The sequence below is a fragment of the Pan troglodytes genome, chromosome 1 (assembly GCF_028858775.2).
Source record: "Pan troglodytes isolate AG18354 chromosome 1, NHGRI_mPanTro3-v2.0_pri, whole genome shotgun sequence".
In the NCBI taxonomy this organism is placed as follows: Eukaryota; Metazoa; Chordata; class Mammalia; order Primates; family Hominidae; genus Pan; species Pan troglodytes.
In genome coordinates, this window is record NC_072398.2 from 221,639,394 (window position 1) to 221,658,806 (window position 19,413).

At 41.3% G+C, this 19,413-nt stretch overlaps 1 protein-coding gene across 12 annotated transcripts in view; it reads right to left on the reverse strand.

Moving 5' to 3' along the window:
- The window catches only part of KIF1B (kinesin family member 1B), a 172,048-nt gene that overhangs the window by 22,537 nt on the left and 130,098 nt on the right, over window positions 1-19,413 (reverse strand). For all 12 annotated transcript variants that reach the window (XM_024345258.3, XM_063790026.1, XM_024345208.3 and 9 more), the window contains 6 exon segments: window positions 17,613-17,731; window positions 16,494-16,549; window positions 13,830-13,938; window positions 11,964-12,030; window positions 11,055-11,139; window positions 7,289-7,394 (listed from right to left, as the gene is read on the reverse strand). In XM_024345258.3, coding sequence (XP_024201026.1) covers window positions 7,289-7,394; window positions 11,055-11,139; window positions 11,964-12,030; window positions 13,830-13,938; window positions 16,494-16,549; window positions 17,613-17,731 — 542 coding nt within the window.

The following is a 19,413-nucleotide window of genomic DNA, read 5'->3' on the forward strand; positions in this document are numbered from 1 at the left end:
AGGCTGGAGTGCAGTGGCGCAATCTCAGCTCACTGCAACCTCTGCCTCTTGGGTTCAAGCGATTCTCTTGACTCAGCCTCCTGAGTAGCTGGGATTATAGGCACGCACCACTAGGCCAGCTAATTTTTCTGTTTTTAGTAGAGGAGGGGTTTCACCATGTTGGCCAGGCTGGTCTCAAACTCCTGACCTCAAGCGCTCTGCCCACCTTGGCCTCCCAAAGTGCTGGGATTATAGGTGTGAGCCACTGTGCCGGCCGAGAGCCTTATTTTAAATAAAAGAATACAAGGTTATTCTTAACTGATGTTTCAGTAAAAGAGAATAAATTGTTAACACTAGAGCCAGACAAATACCATTTGTTAGCTTTAAAAAAAAAGCCATTTGAAAAATTAATCTTACATTTATATAACAAATGGAAACTTAATTTAATAGATACCCACAAACTATTTTGTTGTTATTGTTCTAATATCGTTTTTTTTTCTACTGGTAAAACAACATTAACTCTAATTGACATTAAATCTTCCAGTTCTGCAAGTCTAATGTGAAATACGGCACTTAGTTTAAAAGCAGTGTTACAGATTGATTCCCAATTCTGCCCCATGTTTCCCTTCTCAGACCCCTATGACAAGTGGAGGGGAAGATGCCTGGTCTGCCCCACCATCACTAGTTCTCCGCAGATAGAACACAGCTCACCTGATTCACCTAGAAGAGTCTATGCACACTCTTTCCTGCCCAATACATTCCTTCTTACTCCTTTTCAAATAGTGACCTCACTATGGCTGCCTTTTCTAGACTTCCTATGATAAGTAGCTGGCATATCCTCCCTCTAAACACATCCCCATGTTTCTTCCTCCAGAAACGATCAACAGAGAGAACAACACATTTCTGAAACTGAACCTCATGACCACACCTCATCTTCCAAGTGGCAGTGTATGAGGTCTGATCATCTAACATAGCTGCGTCTAGATCTAAGTCTTCTTCAAGTACTTAATACTCTCTCAAATGTCTAGTCTTTGAGGCAGTGAGTGTGGGTCAAGAAAATTCTCTACAAAGACACAGAAGATAGAGAAACAACTAGCAAGTCAAAGACAAAGCCACCGAGTGACCCAAACAGGAACAGAAATGATGGACAATGAAGGCCTTTCTATAGTTCTTGGGCTCCCTGGGCACAGGAGGAAACCCTTCATGTGTCCATAAAACTCTGTGTAAAGGAAATTTTTAATTTGGTTTAAGACATATTCTAATATTGGGTGACGATATCCACTGCTTCAACAGATGCCACTTGAGAACTGACTGTATCATTGTGAGATCTGTTTTTTTTTTTTTTTTTTTTTTTGGGACAGAGTCTTGCTTTTGTCACCCAGGCTGGAGTAGGGTGGCATGATCTTGGCTCACTGCAACCTCCTCATGCCGGGTTCAAGTGATTCTCCTGCCTCAGCCTCCAGAGGTCTGCTTTTTTATTGTGTTCCTGTTTTTGTCAAAGTACCTAGAAGGGGCGGGGCTTATTTGTCCCATTTCAGAGGCTGGATACATCCATGCTAAAGTTAAATAAACCCCTCTTCTTAGAGTGACGGCATTTATGACTTTGGTGATATTTGACAGAAATTTCTATCAATGCTGCTGCCTTCATTAAGTTCCAAACCATAACGTGGCACCTCCCAGGACCACTGCTGAGGTTTCATGACACTGACTCTTTCAACTGAGGCAAATGTTTTGAACTTGTCTAAAAAAGCCTCTTCACATTTCTGTTTTCAGGCTAAGCTTTCACTTAACATAAAGAGAAAATTTCACTTGCAGAAACCTGGTTAACACAAAGGAAATTTTGACTCCACTAAAGTCTTCCTGTATTGAGGGAAAAATTTTTCTTTCATTTTTTTCTTTTTTTATTTTGTCAAAAAAAGTTTCTTTCTTTTTTTTTTTTTTTTTTTTTGCTTTGGACTTGCTGCAGCAAGTTCTGTTAGAATACCCACCAAAGGTGGTAATTCAATTTAAAATATATATATATTTTATTTATTCATTTTTCTGAGACAGAGTCTCGCTCTTGTCACCCAGGCTGGAGTGCAATGGTGCGATCTTGGCTCACTGCAACTCCGCCTCCCGGGTTTAAGCGATTCTCCTGCCTCAGCCTCCCAAGTAGCTGGGATTACAGGCGCCCACCACCAAGTCTGGCTAACTTTTTTATTTTTAGTAGAGATGGGGTTTCACCATGTTGGCCAGGCTGGTCTCGAACTCCTGACCTCAGGTGATCCACCCGCCTCGGCCTCCCAAAGTGCTGGGATTACAGGTGTGAGCCACTGCGCCTGGACTATTTTATTTTTAGACAAGGGTCTTGCTCTGTTGCCCAGGCTGGAGTGCACTGGTGCAATCTAACTCCTGGGCTCAAGTGATCTTCCCACCTCAGCCTCCTGAGTAGCTGGGAATATAGACACGAACCACCACACCCGGCTAATTAAATTTTTTTTTTTCTTTAGAGACAAGTTCTACATTGCCCAGGCAGGTCTTGAACTCTTGGGCTCAAGTGATCTTCCTACCTTAGTAGGAAAGTGCTAGTATTACAGGTGTGAGCCATTACACTGGCAATTCTTGAGAGGTGGTTGTAAGAAATACAACCAAGACTGGGGAGAAATGTCAATTTAATCAAGCTGGCAATAGAATTTAGGGTTACAAACAGGGCTGAATCCCAAGACATATTTTCCTGTATGCCTCCTAAGGTGGTGAGAAGTAATTCCAAATGGATTTCTCAAGATGTTCTGAACAGCAGCAGCATCAGAGGAAAAACAGGTTTCAAGGTGACTGCTTTGAAGGATATATTCCTTTGAATTTATTATTTATGAACAATTAAAAACCAACTTCTGGTCAGTTGTGGTAGCTCACACCTGTAATCCCAGCACTATGGGAGATAAAAGTGGGAAGATCACTTGAGGCCAGGAATTTGAGGCCAGCGTGGGCAATATAGCGAGACCCCGTCTCTACAAAAAAATTTTAAATTAGCTAGGCATGGTGGCACGTGTCTGGAGTCCCACCTATTCGGGAGGCTGAGGCGGGAGGACTGCTTGAGCCCAGGAATTCAAGGTTGCAGTGAGCTATGATCATGCTACTGCACTTTATTTATTTATTTATTTATTTAGAGACGGAGTCTAGCTCTGTCGCCAGGCTGGAGTGTAGTGGCGCGATCTTGGCTCACTGCAACCTCCGCCTCCCAGGTTCAAGCGATTCTCCTGCCTCAGCCTCCTGAGTAGCTGGGACTACAGGCACATGCTACCACGCCCAGCTAATTTTTCTATTTTTAGTAGACATGGGGCTTCACCATATTGGCCAGGATGGTCTCGATCTCTTGACCTCATGATCCGCCCGCCTCGGTCTCCCAAAGTGCTGGGATTACGGGTGTGAGCCACCGTGCCCGGCCGCATTTTTTTTTCTTTTTTTTTAAAGCATCTGCAGGTATAGCTACTACACTCTAGCCTGGGCAACAAAGCAACACCCCGTCTCAAGAAAACAAAACAGAAGCCACCTTCTTATATCATGGTCACATCTGATGAACCCTTTTGAGTTCATTAGGAGAATCTCTGAAATGTAAACTGAATGGGGTCCAAATTGAGGGATAAAATCATTATATCAGTAACATCAGTCAAATATATAAATATGTTTATGTATTTTTTTTTCGAGACAGAGTCTCGCTCTGTCGCCCAGCCTGGAGTGCAGTGGCGCGATCTCGGCTCACTGCAACCTCCACCTCCCGGGTTCAAGTGATCCTCTGCCTCAGCCTCCTGAGTAGCTGGGATTACAGGCGCCCACCACCATGCCAGGCTAATTTTTGTATTTTTAGTAAAGATGGGGTTTCACCATCTTGGCCAGGCTGGTCTTGAACTCCTGACCTCGTGATCCACCCGCCTTGGCCTCCCAAAGTGCTGGGATTACAGGTGTGAGCCACTGAGCCCAGCCCGTTTATGTTGTATTTTTTTAACATTTTAGGTTATATTGTCATGTATCACTTCCTTCAATTTTCTTCCCTAAATGAGACAGATTTTTTAAAAAACTTCCTTTAATACCAAACCAGGATTTTTCCTATTCCAAAAGAAGAAAATAAACAGATAAAACAAGCAGCCCTGACAGGAGAAAGATAAATGTTAAAAAATATATATAAAATATTTCTCATAGACTCAGCTATCCAAATAGCCAAATTTGTCTCTATTACCACACAGGACAAAACAGAGAAGAAAGTCAACAGTTTTGCAAGGCTGCAATGGACTCAGGTTTTATAAAGCAATAAACCCTTCATGCTTTTGATGGAGAGAAGACAGATAAAGAGGAAAACAGAAAACAAAACCTGAGATTCTGTATGAAATGAAGGGAGAAACATTCTACTTTGTAACGTAGAAGAGGAAAACTTGAAAGGGTCTAAGAATAAAACTGACAAGTTTAGCAAATGGAATGAGAAAATAATTTGAAACTCTAAAAATCATTTAAGAAGCTATACGCTTCTTAGGGTACAGAACAGGGTCTACTCTATCCTAGGTACAGTAGGTTTACATGGGGAGGGGACTACAAAATTAAAATGGCAAAGCAACATAAGACAGAAAGCATTCTGATAAACTAGAATCCTATGTGCAAAAAAGCAAACAGAAAATACCTAGGAATATCCTTATCAAGAAAGAGCCTGCAAAAACATAGAAAAGGCTTTAGTTAGTGCAGCAAAAAAACAAAAGAAATAAGGGAGAGAATCAGAAAAAATATATATATATAAAGAAGACAAAATTTGCTGATAAGCAAAGTGAATTCAAGTGGACAGACAATTAACACAGAATCCCATGGAACACAATTCCATAGAGGACTTACAATAACATGGGTCCCTCTCCTGAGACTTCCAACTAAGGAAAATGCCAGACATAGGAGGGAAAGTGGAGACCACCACCATCAGTACCCCTTTCAGTGGTGACTTAGTATTGAGAATAATAGGAAGTTGCTGTGGAGTTAAGGGAAAACCAAGTCAATGCATTAACATAAATGTAGGACTGGGAAGAAAAGGAATAATGAATGGTCCCTTGTCAATTATACTCCACTATCAATGTATTAGCAAAGCCCTCTAAGATACACACATAATATACCCAAATTGCAGGTAAGTTCAACTTTAAACATTAAACCTTAGACAAACAGAACGAAAGTTCTCTTAACCAAACTCCATTTTGCCACTTACCATATTAACCTATGTTTTCCATATCCCTAAAATACACAGATTGATGGCTAGTTCTCCTTGAGCATTCTAAACTACAAAGATGTCTCATTTGCCCAGACACTTCGCTCCGAAGAGTTGAGTGCTTATCAAATGTCAGTAGTATCTGGTCCCAAATCTGTTTATGCCAGTTGTACTTATTATTATTATCTAACTTCATTAAACATTAGGCAAATCAATGAAATATGAAAACATAAATAATTTTTGTTCCTGTGAAAACTAAGTTGAATGTTTTCAAAAGGTTAGAAAATGGTGAGTTGTTTAAAAATAACTGTTAAGTTTGGGTGAGACAAATGTAAAAGAAAGGGGAAAATGATAAAATGTTTAAATGATTAATGTTAATAAATGATAAAAAATTTAAAGGATTTTGAACTTAGATTTTCCTCGCAGGTTTCTAATTCTTGCTCCACCAAACTGAAAGTCATAGATGATGAATTATGGGTGTGGTTTTGCAAGAAAGACAATCAGAACTCCAGTAAATGATCTTATAATTAAAGAAAAGGCCATGGCCTTCCAGCAAAAGTTTGATAAATTAATGTAGATTTATATAGTTTAAATGAGAACAGAAATATTTAAGGTGTTTTTTGTTGTTGTTGTTATTCTTGACTTCAGCCTTTTTTGATGAACTCATTCTAACTCACAAGATAAGCTGCTTCTAACAAAGCCAAATTCATTTCTTGTAGCACCTGACCTGTTGTTGGGCGTGAATTAAAGGACTTCTTAAAGTTACTCTAATGGAGGCAAAATTAGAATAATCAGTATTTCAACCAAAGCCCATCTTTCCCTGTATATTTTACTAAGTACCCTAGGGAAATTTACAATACATTTTTCATAGCTACAAAGAAAATGTGGTGGTAAAACCTGGCTGAACATTGGCAGAAAACAGAAAGCTATGCAGAATTACTGCTGACTTCAGGGAAATAGTATTGCTCGTGATTTTGCCCATGGATAGTCAAAGCACACCTCTTTATTTCTGCCACTCCCCCTCCCCAGACATACATATGTACCCTCTCACTCCTTCCCTCTTTCTCCACAGCCCCTGCCAGCAAACAGAAGTTTGTTTCTTTTTTCTCTTTCCTATAGTAAACTATAATACAAGAAAACAACAGAAAGAAATTAATCCTGGTCCAAACCTTTCATTCCATTTCTGCCTATCGTCTTATTCCTTCCCTCCCTCCTCTCAACATGGATGTAAACAAGTTTTTCAGGAGCAGACTGAAGCACAGCAAAGTCCTGTGGTGGGAAGGCAGTGTGCTCAGCCCACATTAGAAGAGGCAGCTGCTCCTGTTTCCCAGCCCCTAGGATATAGAGACGGAGCCTCTGAGACAATGAGAACTCCCTTCCTGGGTGAGGTAAGAGGATCCCAGCTGGTTTAGTTCCAGTCTTACAAAGGAAAGCAGAATGGCTATGTACTTTACGAACTGTCTGTTATCACCTGATTATAAAAGATAATTTTAAGTGAAACATTTAAAATAAAAAACAAAGTAAAATCTATTATTTATGGCAGCCAATCTTGGTCATAAGAGTTCATATTATTTATCGCTTTTGTGCATAAATGAAAAAGAAATACTAAGGATAATGGAGCCTATAGTCAGCAGCAGCAAAGACTTAACACAAGAGGCTTCATTTTATCTCAGAGGGCACATTTCCATGATACTTGGGGAGTGAGAGAAACCTTTCTCTCCACAGCAACCATTTCACAGGAAAAAATTTAATCTTGGCAATAATTAATTTGTACTTTTAAATCCTTGGGGAATATACTGTTTTCTTTCTCCAATTTTCATTTATCACTTGTTACATCTATTCAAACTTCACATGGGACAGATCACTTCCATTCTCTAAGAGTAACTGATCACATACAAATATCTGCAATACTTTCTTTCTTTCTTTTTGGAGAGTACAGCAGGCAGGTGAAGAAATAAAGAGATTTTTGAAGCTAGAAGGGAGAAGGGAGTTAATTTCTTCGTCCGAACTGGGAGTCATTAATGAATAAGGCACCTAACGGTGTACCAATTAACGCCCGCAAGTGTGGACTTCTTCACACTGCTCTGGGTGTCCCACCTGCTAGAGTTGTGGGAAGACTTCAGGTACTTGGCAGAAATAATATTTAGGGAGAGGATGGCATCAACTGCAGCTTCATCCACCTCAGGCTTATTCCGAATACGACCTAAAAGAAAGGATAAAGAAAACAGAGCACGGACACATTTAAAAACAAAACATGAATTCATTAAGCCCAAAAGAGACTTTTAAATCTCTGTGTAAGTTCAGGAGCTGGAAGGGTCATTTGGTTACCTGTAGGGTCCTCCACGGTCTGACTCCATTACTTCCCACATTGAGTTAACTATGAAACCATATTGATTCTTTATTCAAAGAGTTTCTCACATTCATCCCAACTTTTATTCACAATATCATTGCCCTGATCACAAAAGGCCACCTCCTCTCTGATCTGGAACCTGCAACAGCCATTTAACTGGTCTCCCTGCTATTCACACCTCCCCTGTTCCAATCCATTCTACTCTCACCTAACAGCAACTTCTTAAGCCACTGACTGACAGTTTCTTGTTTTTTTGTTTTTTTTTTTTTGAAACAATGTCTTGGTCTGTCTCCCAGGCTGAAGAGCAGTGGTTCAATCATAGCTCACTGCAGCCTTGAATTCCTGGGCTGAAGTGATCCTCCCACCTAAGCCACCTAAGTAACTGGGACTTTAGGCCTGCAGCACCACATCCAGCTATTTTATTTTATTTTATTTTTTTGTAGAGACGGGGCCCCACTATGTTGCTCAGGCTGGTCTCGAACTCCTGAGCTCAAACGATCCTCCTGCCTTGGCCTCCCAAAGTGCTGGGATTACAGGCATGAGCCACCACACCTGGCCATGCTGACTTTATTACACCCCTTTCTTGCTCAAAATCCTACACTCTGTTTTCAAGTTAACACTAGCAGATGCAGCATTGCATAGACGTTAAGGACTTGGCCTCCAGTGCTGGACTGCCTGGGTTCCAACTCCTACCACCTGTGAGGCTTTGAGCCTAAGGCTCTACCTCTCTGAGCCTCAGTTCCCTCATATGTCAAGCGAGAATAACAATTCCTTCCATATATGGTTGCTATGAGGATTAAACAAACTAGTATTTTTGGAGCATTCAGAAAAGCACCTGGCATGTGGTAAATACTACATCAGAGTTTGTTAATAAAACAAACTAAAAATATATCATAGGATCCTTCAGAGAAGCCATAGTAACTGCTGCCTCTGCATCCTCCCTCTCCTTCTCTGGTCAGAAAGCATCTCTTCTGTTTCGTTATTAGGGTTCCATATAAACATTAATTTTGTCAAAGGACATTCAGTACTTTGTAAATAAAGTTAAGAAAAAAACTAAATTAAAAAAAGAAAAATTTATTATGAAAAATATTGAAAAGCTACTACCACTGCTGCCCCAGACAAGAGAGAACATAATCTCCCTTCCAACGATTCTTTTTTTTTTTTTTTTTTTTGACAGGGTCTCGCTCTGTCATGCAGTGGCATGATCATGGCTCACTGCAGCCTCGACTTCTCAGGTTCAAGCAAGCTTCCAGCCTCAGCCTCCTGAGTAGTTGAGACTATAGGCATGAGCCACCACACCCAGCTTATTTTTAGAGAGACAGGGTTTTGCCATGTTGTCTAGGATAGTCTTGAACTCCTGAACTTAAGTGATCCGCCTGCCTTGGCCTCCCAAAGTGCTGGGATTACAGGCGTGAGCCACTGTGCCTGGCCCCAGGGTTCTTAATCTGGTCCAGAGAGACACAAGCACTCTGTGGACAGAATTCAGAGGGTCCTTGAGCTTGGATGGGGAAAAAAATTACATCTTTATTTTCACAAACCTTTAACTAAAAATTGGCATCTCCTTCAATCACAAAGGAAGGCAATAAACCACAGAAGAACTGGCCAGTACCCGTGACTCTGTCCCCAGTAGAAACCACAGATGTTTCCACGTGCAAAATATCTTATTTATTTATTTATTTTTTTGAGATGGAGTATCGCTCTGTCGCCCAGGCTGGAGTGCAGTGGCGCGATCGTGGCTCACTGCAAGCTCCGCCTCCCAGGTTCATGCCATTCTCCTGCCTCAGCCTCCCAAGCAGTTGGGACTACAGGCGCCCACCACCACGCCTGGCTAATTTTTTTGTATTTTTAGTAGAGACGGGGTTTCACCGTGTTAGCCAGGATGGTCTCGATCTCCTGACCTCGTGATCCGCCCATCTTGGCCTCCCAAAGTGCTGGGATTACAGGCATGAGCCACCACGCCCGGTCTATTTATTTATTTTTAAACAGAGTCTTACTCTGCTGTCTTGGCTCACTGCAACCTCTGTCTCCCAGGTTCAAATGATTCTCCTGTCTCAGCCTCCCGAGTACCTGGGACTACAGGCGCCCGCCACCACAACCAGCTAATTTTTGTATTTTTAGTAGAGACGGGGTTTCACCATGTTGGCCAGGATGGTCTCAATCTCTTGACCTTGTGATCCGCCCATCTCAGCCTCCTAAAATGCTGGGATTACAGGCGTGAGCCACCGTGCCTGGACACAAAATATCTTTTTCATTGATCACTACTTGGAAATTATGGTAATTAGAATAACTGCTAAATCTTGTTATTTCATGCATCAGTAAAGAAGAGCTTAATGTTTTAACAACTGTATTTCAATATTATCGGTTTCCTTTGTAATCCTAAATACTTTATTTCTCACATTTAAAAACATAATTCTAAGGCTTCGTTACTGCCAAAGAGGTCCATGGCAACAAAAGTTCCAAACTCTTGCCTCGGACTGTCATTCTAAAGTTTACACTATCTAGCCAATACTCCTTAATTTACTTTCTCCACTCTGGCCATGGGGTTTCTTGTCATTTGCATGTTAGACATATTCCTGACTCTCTTACTCAAAATGCTTGTGTCTGGAAAAAAAAAAAAAACCCTCTAATTTTTCTTGAATCTATTCAGTCCTCCTGGCTTGTTTTCACTGTTAACTCTCTTAGCACAGATTTTCCTTTGTCCTCATTTTGGCATTTATTCATCAAAGCATTCTGCACATATATATGCTGTCTCCCTAACTAAAATGCAAGCTCACAATTAGCAGAGATTTTTCTTTTCTTTTTTTTTTTGAGACGGAGTCCCACTCTGTTGTCCAGGCTTGAATGCAGTGGTGCCATCTCAGCTCACTGCAACCTCCACCTCCCAAGTTCAAGCGATCCTCCCACCTCAGCCTCCTGAGTAGCCAAGACTACAGGTGCGTGCCACCATGCCCAGCTAATTTTCATATTTTTTTGTAGAGATGGGATTTTGCTACCTTGGCCAGGCACAAACCCCTGGGCTCAAGTAATCCACCCATCTCAGTCTCCAAAAGTGCTGGGATTACAGGCATGAGCCACCACACCCAGCCAGCAGAGATTTCTTTTATGCCCTCTCACAGACTCTACCACAGAACCATTCCCTGGTAACTGAGTTAGTTAGTTGGATAACATATCACTAATGACAGAGCGAAGAAACAGGAATACAGAGTTTCAAACTCAAGGCCTCTGCATCTCCATAGTCTGTGTTTCCGAATATGGTCTTCCACACATTCCATGTACCTACCGCAAACAGGGAAGAATAACATCTCTAACAGGGCACAGTGCCTCACACTTGTGGTCCCAGCTACTCGGGAACCTGAGGCAGGAGGATTGCTTGAGCCCAGGAGTTTGAGGCTACAGGGAGCTATGGTCTCATCACTGTACTCCAGCCTGGGTGACAGAGCAAGACCCTATCTCAAAAAAAACAAAAATCTCTGTAAGTCCTGGTTCTATCCTTGGCTGATGAAACGTACTCACCTACCACCAGTTCACGAACATCTTTCCAATGGAGCTCGCTCCCCTTCTCATGGATAATGGTCACTGTGATCCTTCGCTGGATGCCCTAGGTAATGAAGCAGGGTTGCAATTTAGCTGAAGCAATCTATTATCTCCTCTCGTCTACTGTTTTCTGGCCTGTATGGCATGGCATGGGGGATGAGCAGGAAGGAAAGGTGTGGAAAGACGGAAAATGCTATCCACATTGTTATTCAAAACAAAGGGAGATGTGTCAGGGACTAAGGAACAGTCAGGTTCTGATATGGTTTTCTTTTCTTTTTTAAAAAATTCTTTTTCTCTATGGTTTTAAGAATAACCATAATCTGTCACAGGAGATTATGTGGCTGCATCCCAGCCCCTTGTATAATAAGTATTCAACCATGCCCTGATTGTATGTCCCAAGTGTATGGTATCCCTAGCCCCTATGCCCACTTGGGTCTTAAGTACTTTTGAACACTGACTGAACCTACTTTTGATTTACCAAAAGCGGACCTATGTTTCATAACCAGATTTTTAGTCCATTGAAACCTTCATCCTCTATTCCTATTAAGAACTTCTGGTGTGAAAGCACAGAGCTTCCAAACATCACGAAATGAAAAGTATTAAAAGTGACATAGGAGCTACACAAATTAGAGTAATTGAATGAAACAAAATATTTTTCAAAATAGCTATTCTAAATACATATAAAAGCAAGGATAAATATAAGCCAAGGTCTGAGGAAGAAATATCTACAGACAGACACAGAAAAAAAAAAAAAAAATGACAACAGAACAATGCCCCGCCCACCCTCTGAAATAGAGATGAAAACAGAGAAAAAGAAAGAGTTCCGTTTCTTATTCTAAATTCTTTTCAGTGTTCCCTCCGATGCCTGTTTTGGTCCCTCATTAGTACCTGATGAAGCAAAAATGTCCCCTGGCAAGGCAAGCCTGCTGTATGGTCAACCACAGCTGGGATATACCTAAAAAATAGAAACGCAAAAGAAAAAACTAAGTGCTACTTCATCTGCAAGGCTTAGCCCCTGGTGGTCTTTGTTTTGATAAATTCTGATCCCATGTCTTTCTCACCCATGCTGGCATTTAATCATACAGTCATTTGCATTTACTCATCCTTTCCACACATCTGTGTCTCAATCCTCTCTAGACTTGAGTAGTCAAAGGACAGTAACATCTTTTGGTTGCATCCAGCCCCTTGATATTAAGTATTCAATAAATAATGTAGAAGTGCAATGGCAATTGACAGGAGATAAGAAACACAGATAATTTCAGACTATAGTATTTTTTAAGATTCAGAAAGCAATTAATTCAGTAGAAACAATTACTGTAACTACCTCTCCCTCATAATGCAACTTGTAATAACATCATAAGTCTGTCTATGAAAAGTCAAATTCCTCAAAGCACTGTCACTACTGACAACTACATACCACACTTAACACAGTATCCTACACATAGTAGGAACTTAATAAGTGTTTCCCAATGATGACCATGATGGTGGTTCTCAGAATTACATATAGGAGAACATTAGGATAATATTTACTCCTACCCTTTATATTAACTGATACAGCCCCTTGCCTCTGTCCTAAGAGTAAGATCTCTTTCATTTGTGTTTTTCCAAAAGCATTTTAGAGATGATTATATACAACAATTACATTAATCACTTACTCTAACTCAGCTCATCGAGACAGAGTAAGCTGATGGTATCACTTTGATCTAGGACAGTGGTTCTCAACTGAGGATGCCCTCCCTGGGGGATATTTGGCAATGTCTGAAGACATTTTTGGTTGTCACAAATAGAGTGGAGCTGCTACTGGCATCTTGTGGGTAGGGGCCAAGGATGCTGCAAAATATTCTAAATGCACAGGACAGCCCCTCACAACAGAGAATTATCCAGCCCCAAATAGTGCTGAGGTTGAGAAACCCTGGTCTAGGAAAATATTCTGCCCTTCTATGTCCTCCTTGACATCAGTAATGTAAGTCTTTACCATATTCTATGCAATATGCTCCTTTTGCTTTACTACTAATAAAACCCATTATGATAAAACCCTTACAACACGGTGCTGCTGGGCACAGTGGCTCACGCCTATAATCCCAGCACTTTGGGAGGCTGAGGCGGGTGGATCACCTGAGGTCGAGAGTTCGAGACCAGCCTGGCCAACATGGTGAAACCCTGCCTCTACTAAAAATACAAAAATTAGCCTGGCGTGGTGGCACGCACCTGTAATCCCAGCTACACAGGAGGCTGAGGCAGGAGAATCGCTTGAACCTGGGAGGCAGAGGTTGCAGTGAGCTGAGATCGCGCCATTGCACTCCAGCCTGGGTAACAGAGCAAGCCTCCATCTCAAAAAAAAAAAAAAAACCCCAAAAAACCACAAGATGCCTGTCTCCATGATTTTGCTGTTGCTAACAAGAAGGCAAATTATTATGCTCAACAGTCAGTTCTCTGATAAACATCTGATTCAAATACCAAGACCACCAAAAATCAATTCAAAACTGGAATTCGGCCAGGTGTGGTGGCTCATGCCTGTAATCTCAGCACTTTGGGAGGTCGAAGCAGGAGGACTGCTTGAGGCCAGGAGTGGTCAAGACCAATCTGGTCAACATAACAAGACTGCATCTCTATTAAAACAAAAACAAAAACAAAACCATCCCTGGAATTTGACAGTGACAATGATTCATGAACCCAAATACAAGAAGATTCAAAATTGCATTTCCTAATTTGAAACATTTTGCCTTATTTAAAAATTTATTAAGTTGGACTTACTCTCCTGTAGGCTCCAGTTCACTGATCTCAAACCAAACCAGGAGGTCATACTTGCTCATGCTCTGGCCAAGGGTGGTTTTGCTCATCGTGTTTAACTTGGTGGCTGGAACTTTTAAAAGTTTTTAGAGTATGTCAAAATCTGGTCCAAGACTACTCAGCAAAAATACAAGCTTCTCTAATGTCAGTCTTTACAGACATACTTGGGAAAGGCAGCAAGAGTCAGAGGAAAGATTTCAATGCAAAAGACCCAGAGAAACACCAATATAAACTTTGTAAGTTATTAGTTATCTCTACATTCAGAGAACAAGGAAAATAAAGAAATCAGTATCTTTTTTCTCAACAAACTGTCTCTAATGATGAGAAAACAGCTTTTGTGTAGAATAAATGTGCTCATGAAACCTTCCAATTCCAGAATCTCAGATTGTGTGACATGTAAAGCATGGGACTAACGTGGGAGAGACAATGCTTGGAAAGCCTCACGTCACAGGGGCTCAATCAAAGCTGATGTCCTGAAGAAAAGACCCATCCTCCACCCCAGTGGTTCCCAAACCTCCCTGCACATAGGAGCACCTGGGGACCTTAAAGTCCAGGACACATCCCAGATCAATTAAATCACAATCTCTAAGGGAAAGACAAAGTTCTTCCTCCATGAGGGGTAAAGTTTCCCAGGTGATACCAATGTGAGGACAAAGTTGGAAACCACCTACTGGTATCATTTATAAATACAGGATTCTGTAAATGATCTTATGTCACACATTTTCTGCAGATTTAAATTCCATATGCTTTTTTTTCTTTTTTATGGCATGATCTTGGCTCACTGCAACCTCTGCCCTCTGGGCTCAAACCATCCTCCCACCTCAGCTTCCTGAGTAGCTGAGACCAAAGGCGTGCACCACCGCGCCTGGCTAATTTTTGCATTTTTTTGTAGAGACAGGGTTTCGCCATGTTGCCCAGGCTGGTCTCTAACTCCTGAGCTCAAGCAATCTGTCCGACTCAGCCTCCCAAATGCTGGGATTACAGGTGCGAGCCACCATACCCGGCCAGATTTAAACTCCATATTCTTAACTGTACTGATGTTATGTGACTTTAGTTAAGCTGCTTAACCTCTGGGAGTCTGTCTCCTCATTTATAAACTGTAGACCCTAATATTTAGCCTACTATCTTGAAAAGCGATCATGAAGATCCACTAACATAATGTACATAAAGGAGCTTTATGAATCATTTAGCACTATTCACATGTGTACCCTATCAGCAGTATTCAGCCCAGCTGAGTTTCACATGAGTTGGTGATGCTAGTCAGAAAGAAAATAGGGTAAGTGATCCTGGCAGTCATCTAAGGGTCAGAAAGCAAAACCAGAAGTATTCTAACAAACCAACTACTAGTAAAATCTTCAAAATTAAAAATACTATTGCAAAGAATCCATAAAAACAAATGCAAAGGCCTCCCCCACTGCGATGGTGATGTGAAAGAGGCACATGTAGAGAAGCTGCTTCCCAAATCTCTAGGAAGAAAATGTGATACAACCTTGAAAATGTGCTGAGCTCTACATTCAGCTCAAGTTGCAAAGGGAAATGTCAGTGTTTCATATGCAGAGAGCCAGGCTTCAGGACAAGCACCTGAGGATCGTTCTACATCTAAGGTGGAGCTAATTCAGCTACTAACCATCTCGTTTGGGTACCCTCTCGCTCTGGCAGCTGGGAACTGGCAGAAAGAGAAAAGGCGGCAATGGGTCAGCCTCATCCTGGAAGGTGGCAATAGCGGAGGATGCAAGCACACTGGCGTGCTCAGAAAATGTGTCCAACATATGCACATTCACATAGCCAGACACGAGAAACCGAATCAGCTCAATCTTTCTCTCATGGTCTGAAGGCAGATGAAGATGGGGAATACAGAGGGTGGAGAGTGAGCACAGGGTGGGGTGGGAATTTGGCGAATAGGCAATGAGGAAAAAGGACAGAAATAAAGAAAAATCAAAACAAGATCACTGAACATGCAGAATAAATTTACTATGCAAAGAAATGCCTAGTCCCCTGACAGTTATGGGAAGTTACATGCAAAGCAGAAAGATTTAGGAACAGAGTGATTATCAAAATCTGCAAATAGAAGACCAGAGAGTTTGTAGATAAGGCCCCCTATTGTTTCTTACTTCTTGTCTTATTTTATTATTTTATTTTATTTTATTTTATATTGTTCTGAGACGGAGTTTCGCTCTTGTTGCCCAGGCTGGAGTGCAAAGGTGCAATCTCAGCTCACTGCAACCTCCACCTCCCCGGTTCAAGCGATTCTCCTACCTCAGCCTCCCAAGTAGCTGGGATTACAGGCGTGTGCCACCACGCCCGGCTAATTTTCTATTTTTAGTAGAGACGAGGGTTTCACCATGTTGGTCAGGCTGTTTTTGAACTCCTGACCTCAGGTGATCCACCTGCCTCAGCCTCCCAAAGTGCTGGGATTACAGGCATGAGCCACCGCGCCCAGCCTTTACTTCTTATTTTAAATCAGGAACTAGGAATTCTAGTTCCTACTAGATATATACAAGAGGAGCAGGAATACATGTGGATATATAGAAGAATAGGAATTCAAACGACTTCTATTTGAAAAGTCATTCAGAATAAGACATGTATTCACAAAGAGATCATCATGCAAAAAGCGGAGCGAGTGCTCACCTGGCTTGGACAGTGGCATGGGTGGAGGGAAGAATCGGCGGCACGGCTGAGGCGGACTGCAAAGAAAGGAAGACAAAGATCAAGACTATAAAGAGTTATTTATTTTAGAAATTCTCCCCTTTGTGCTGGACTGCAAATTGAATTTCCTTCTCTTTAGGCGTTTCACAACTAGGAGTGAGAATGTATGTAAAAGTTCTGTGACAGTACAGAAGGCAACAACATTTTATGTATAGCTTCTGAAAGCAGGGAAAAAGAGAGAAACTGTTTGACTTCCATGTGCCTATCTCAAGACATTCTATTTGCAGATTTGAAGTTCTGGATTCCAAGTTGGAGTTTTCCAACATTAACGTAAACAGAACTGGCACACAGACATTAAGATGAACGTAATTATTATTCCTCTTGCTGGTCATTACCATCGCTTTCTAATTCTCTTTGTGTGAATTTATTTAAAAGAAAAAAAACTTTTTGTAATGACTATTTGCAGTGTAGAAATCAATAAACCCCGTTTTTTCAAGAGAAAGAAAGAGACTACCAAGAGTTGGATGTTGGTATCAATAGCACGTTTTCATTCCCTTTAAGGAAGCAGACTTTTCCATTTTCAACTCTGGCATAATACCAGATAATAGAGATAATCCTAGATAGTGAAACAGGCTAAATCTCATTTAAAAAATGTCTCCCTCTAAGTCTTAGCTAATAAATAAAAAAATTCTTCTGCCAACACCAACACTCTGCCATCATCAGAAAGGCCCACTGTTGCTTTCCTCAGCAGTTGTGATGACTGTACTTAGAGCTTCTGTTTCATAAAGCTGTGGGCATTAGGAACAATTTTTAACAATTTTCATGTTATATTCCTATTACCTCAAATTTCTACCATATTCAAAGTCTCTTCCTACAAAAAGATGGTATTTGAGGTCACCTGGTCAAAATTTAATTTGCTCTATCTAAAATCAGTGATTAGGTGGCTATAAGATGATAGTGAAGTTTCTAAAGAGGAAACAGGGTAATATAGAATACTTATTTAGTTATCTTAATCCCTCAAAAGATTTCTTCCTTTCCAGCAATTGAGAAACTAAAAATCAAAACAATACCATCAAAAATGTTTGCTTATCTGGTCCAAACCTGTTAAGCTCCTGTCCTTGCAGATGAAGTGGGTGCTGCTGATAATGCCCAAAGACTTCAAATACAATAGGCTTGGTTTTGATGTAATCCACAAATGATTCAGTGATCTCCACTGCAATCTAAAGCCAAGCAAGATTAGGAAAAGATTACAAGAAAATACACATTTTTGCTTCAATCAGAACTTTAGTACTGTATTTTGGGGTGTTTTTTTTTTGAGGCAAGGTCTTGCTCTGTAGCACGCAAACAAGGCTCATGCGGCCTCACCCTCCCGGGCTCAAGCAATCCCCCTGCCTCAGCCTCCGGAGTAGCTAGGACTACAGACATGCACCACCATGCCTGGCTAATTTAAAACAATTTTTTGTAGAGACAGTATCTCACTATGTTTCCCAGACTGGTCTTGAACTCATGTGCTGAACTGATCCTTCTGCCTCAGCTCCCAAAGTGCTGGATTACAGGCATGAGCCACTATGCCTGGCCCAATTTTACTGCTGCTGAGTGTCCAGTATCTGCTGGGTATTTTACTATGCAGGCCTCTTGCAACAAAAAACAGGGGATCCCCTATGTTGTTTTTAATTCTAAAGTAACTTTCGCCAGCTTCAGGTATTCAAGATCTTCCATACTTTGCCTCAACTGATCTTGGCCCCTGTTGTCCTTCCCACACTTACTATTCTGGCTCACTCACTCACCTGCTGCTCCTTTCACCTGCTCTCTCCTCAGCTGTGCCGAGGACTGGCCCAGGCTGCAACCCTGCCTGGAAGGCCCTTCCAGCACATCCATGCATGTACTGACTATGGCCTATGTGCCAGGCACAATGCCAAGTTTGACACACCTTTTCTTGCTTATACTACATCCTTCAGGGAGCTTCCTATTCCCTTTCTCCACCCAACTATCCTCCCCAACAAGAAGTAATTTAAAATAGCTTTCCATTAATAGAAATAACTTTCCCTTTCTCCACTCCCACTGCATTTAGTGAATATTTTCTCATGTTCATCTTTGCATGACTGGTGTTTATGTATGCATTTTATTTCCCCTATCATGATTCGAAGCTCACTGGGAGCATCTGAGATTCATCTGCATTCCCCAGTTGTCAGGCACAATCCTTGTGCACAGCAGCTGATCAAAGTTTATCAGATACATGCTTGCTTATATTTATACCAACATGAAAAAGAAGATGGCATATTTTGTGTTTGCTTGTTCCATCTTTGAAGTTCTCCTTTCCTCTCTTACTTTAGATAGCAGACATGGTTAGCAAGAGAATGAGAGACAGTTTCATGTAGTAGTGAATATCCTGAATACCAGAGCTACATTTCTCTGAGCTTAAGTCCTATCTCTGCCTCTTGTAACACTGATGAGTAACTTTATTTTTATTATTACTTTTTTATTTTTTTTGAGATGGGAGTCTCGCTTTCTTGCCCAGGCTGGAGTGCAGTGGCACAATCTCAACTCACTGCAACCCCCCCATCCTGGGTTCAAGCAATTCTCGTGTCTCAGATGGGATTTCACCATGTTGGCCAGGCTGGTCACAAACTCCTGACATCAAGTGATCCACCTGCCTCGGCCTCCCAGAGTGCCGGGACAGGTGTGAGCCACTGTGCCCAGCCTGATGAGTGACTTTAATTGCTCTATGCTTCAGTCATCTCAGCTAACACAGGGATTATCTTAATCTATGGTATAAAGGTAAAGATTAAATTACACAAAAACTCTCAGAACAGTGACTAACACAAAATAAACTCTCAGTGAATATTAGCTATTGTGATGAGGATAATGACTTTGGAATAGAGTTTGAATGAAATTTCACATA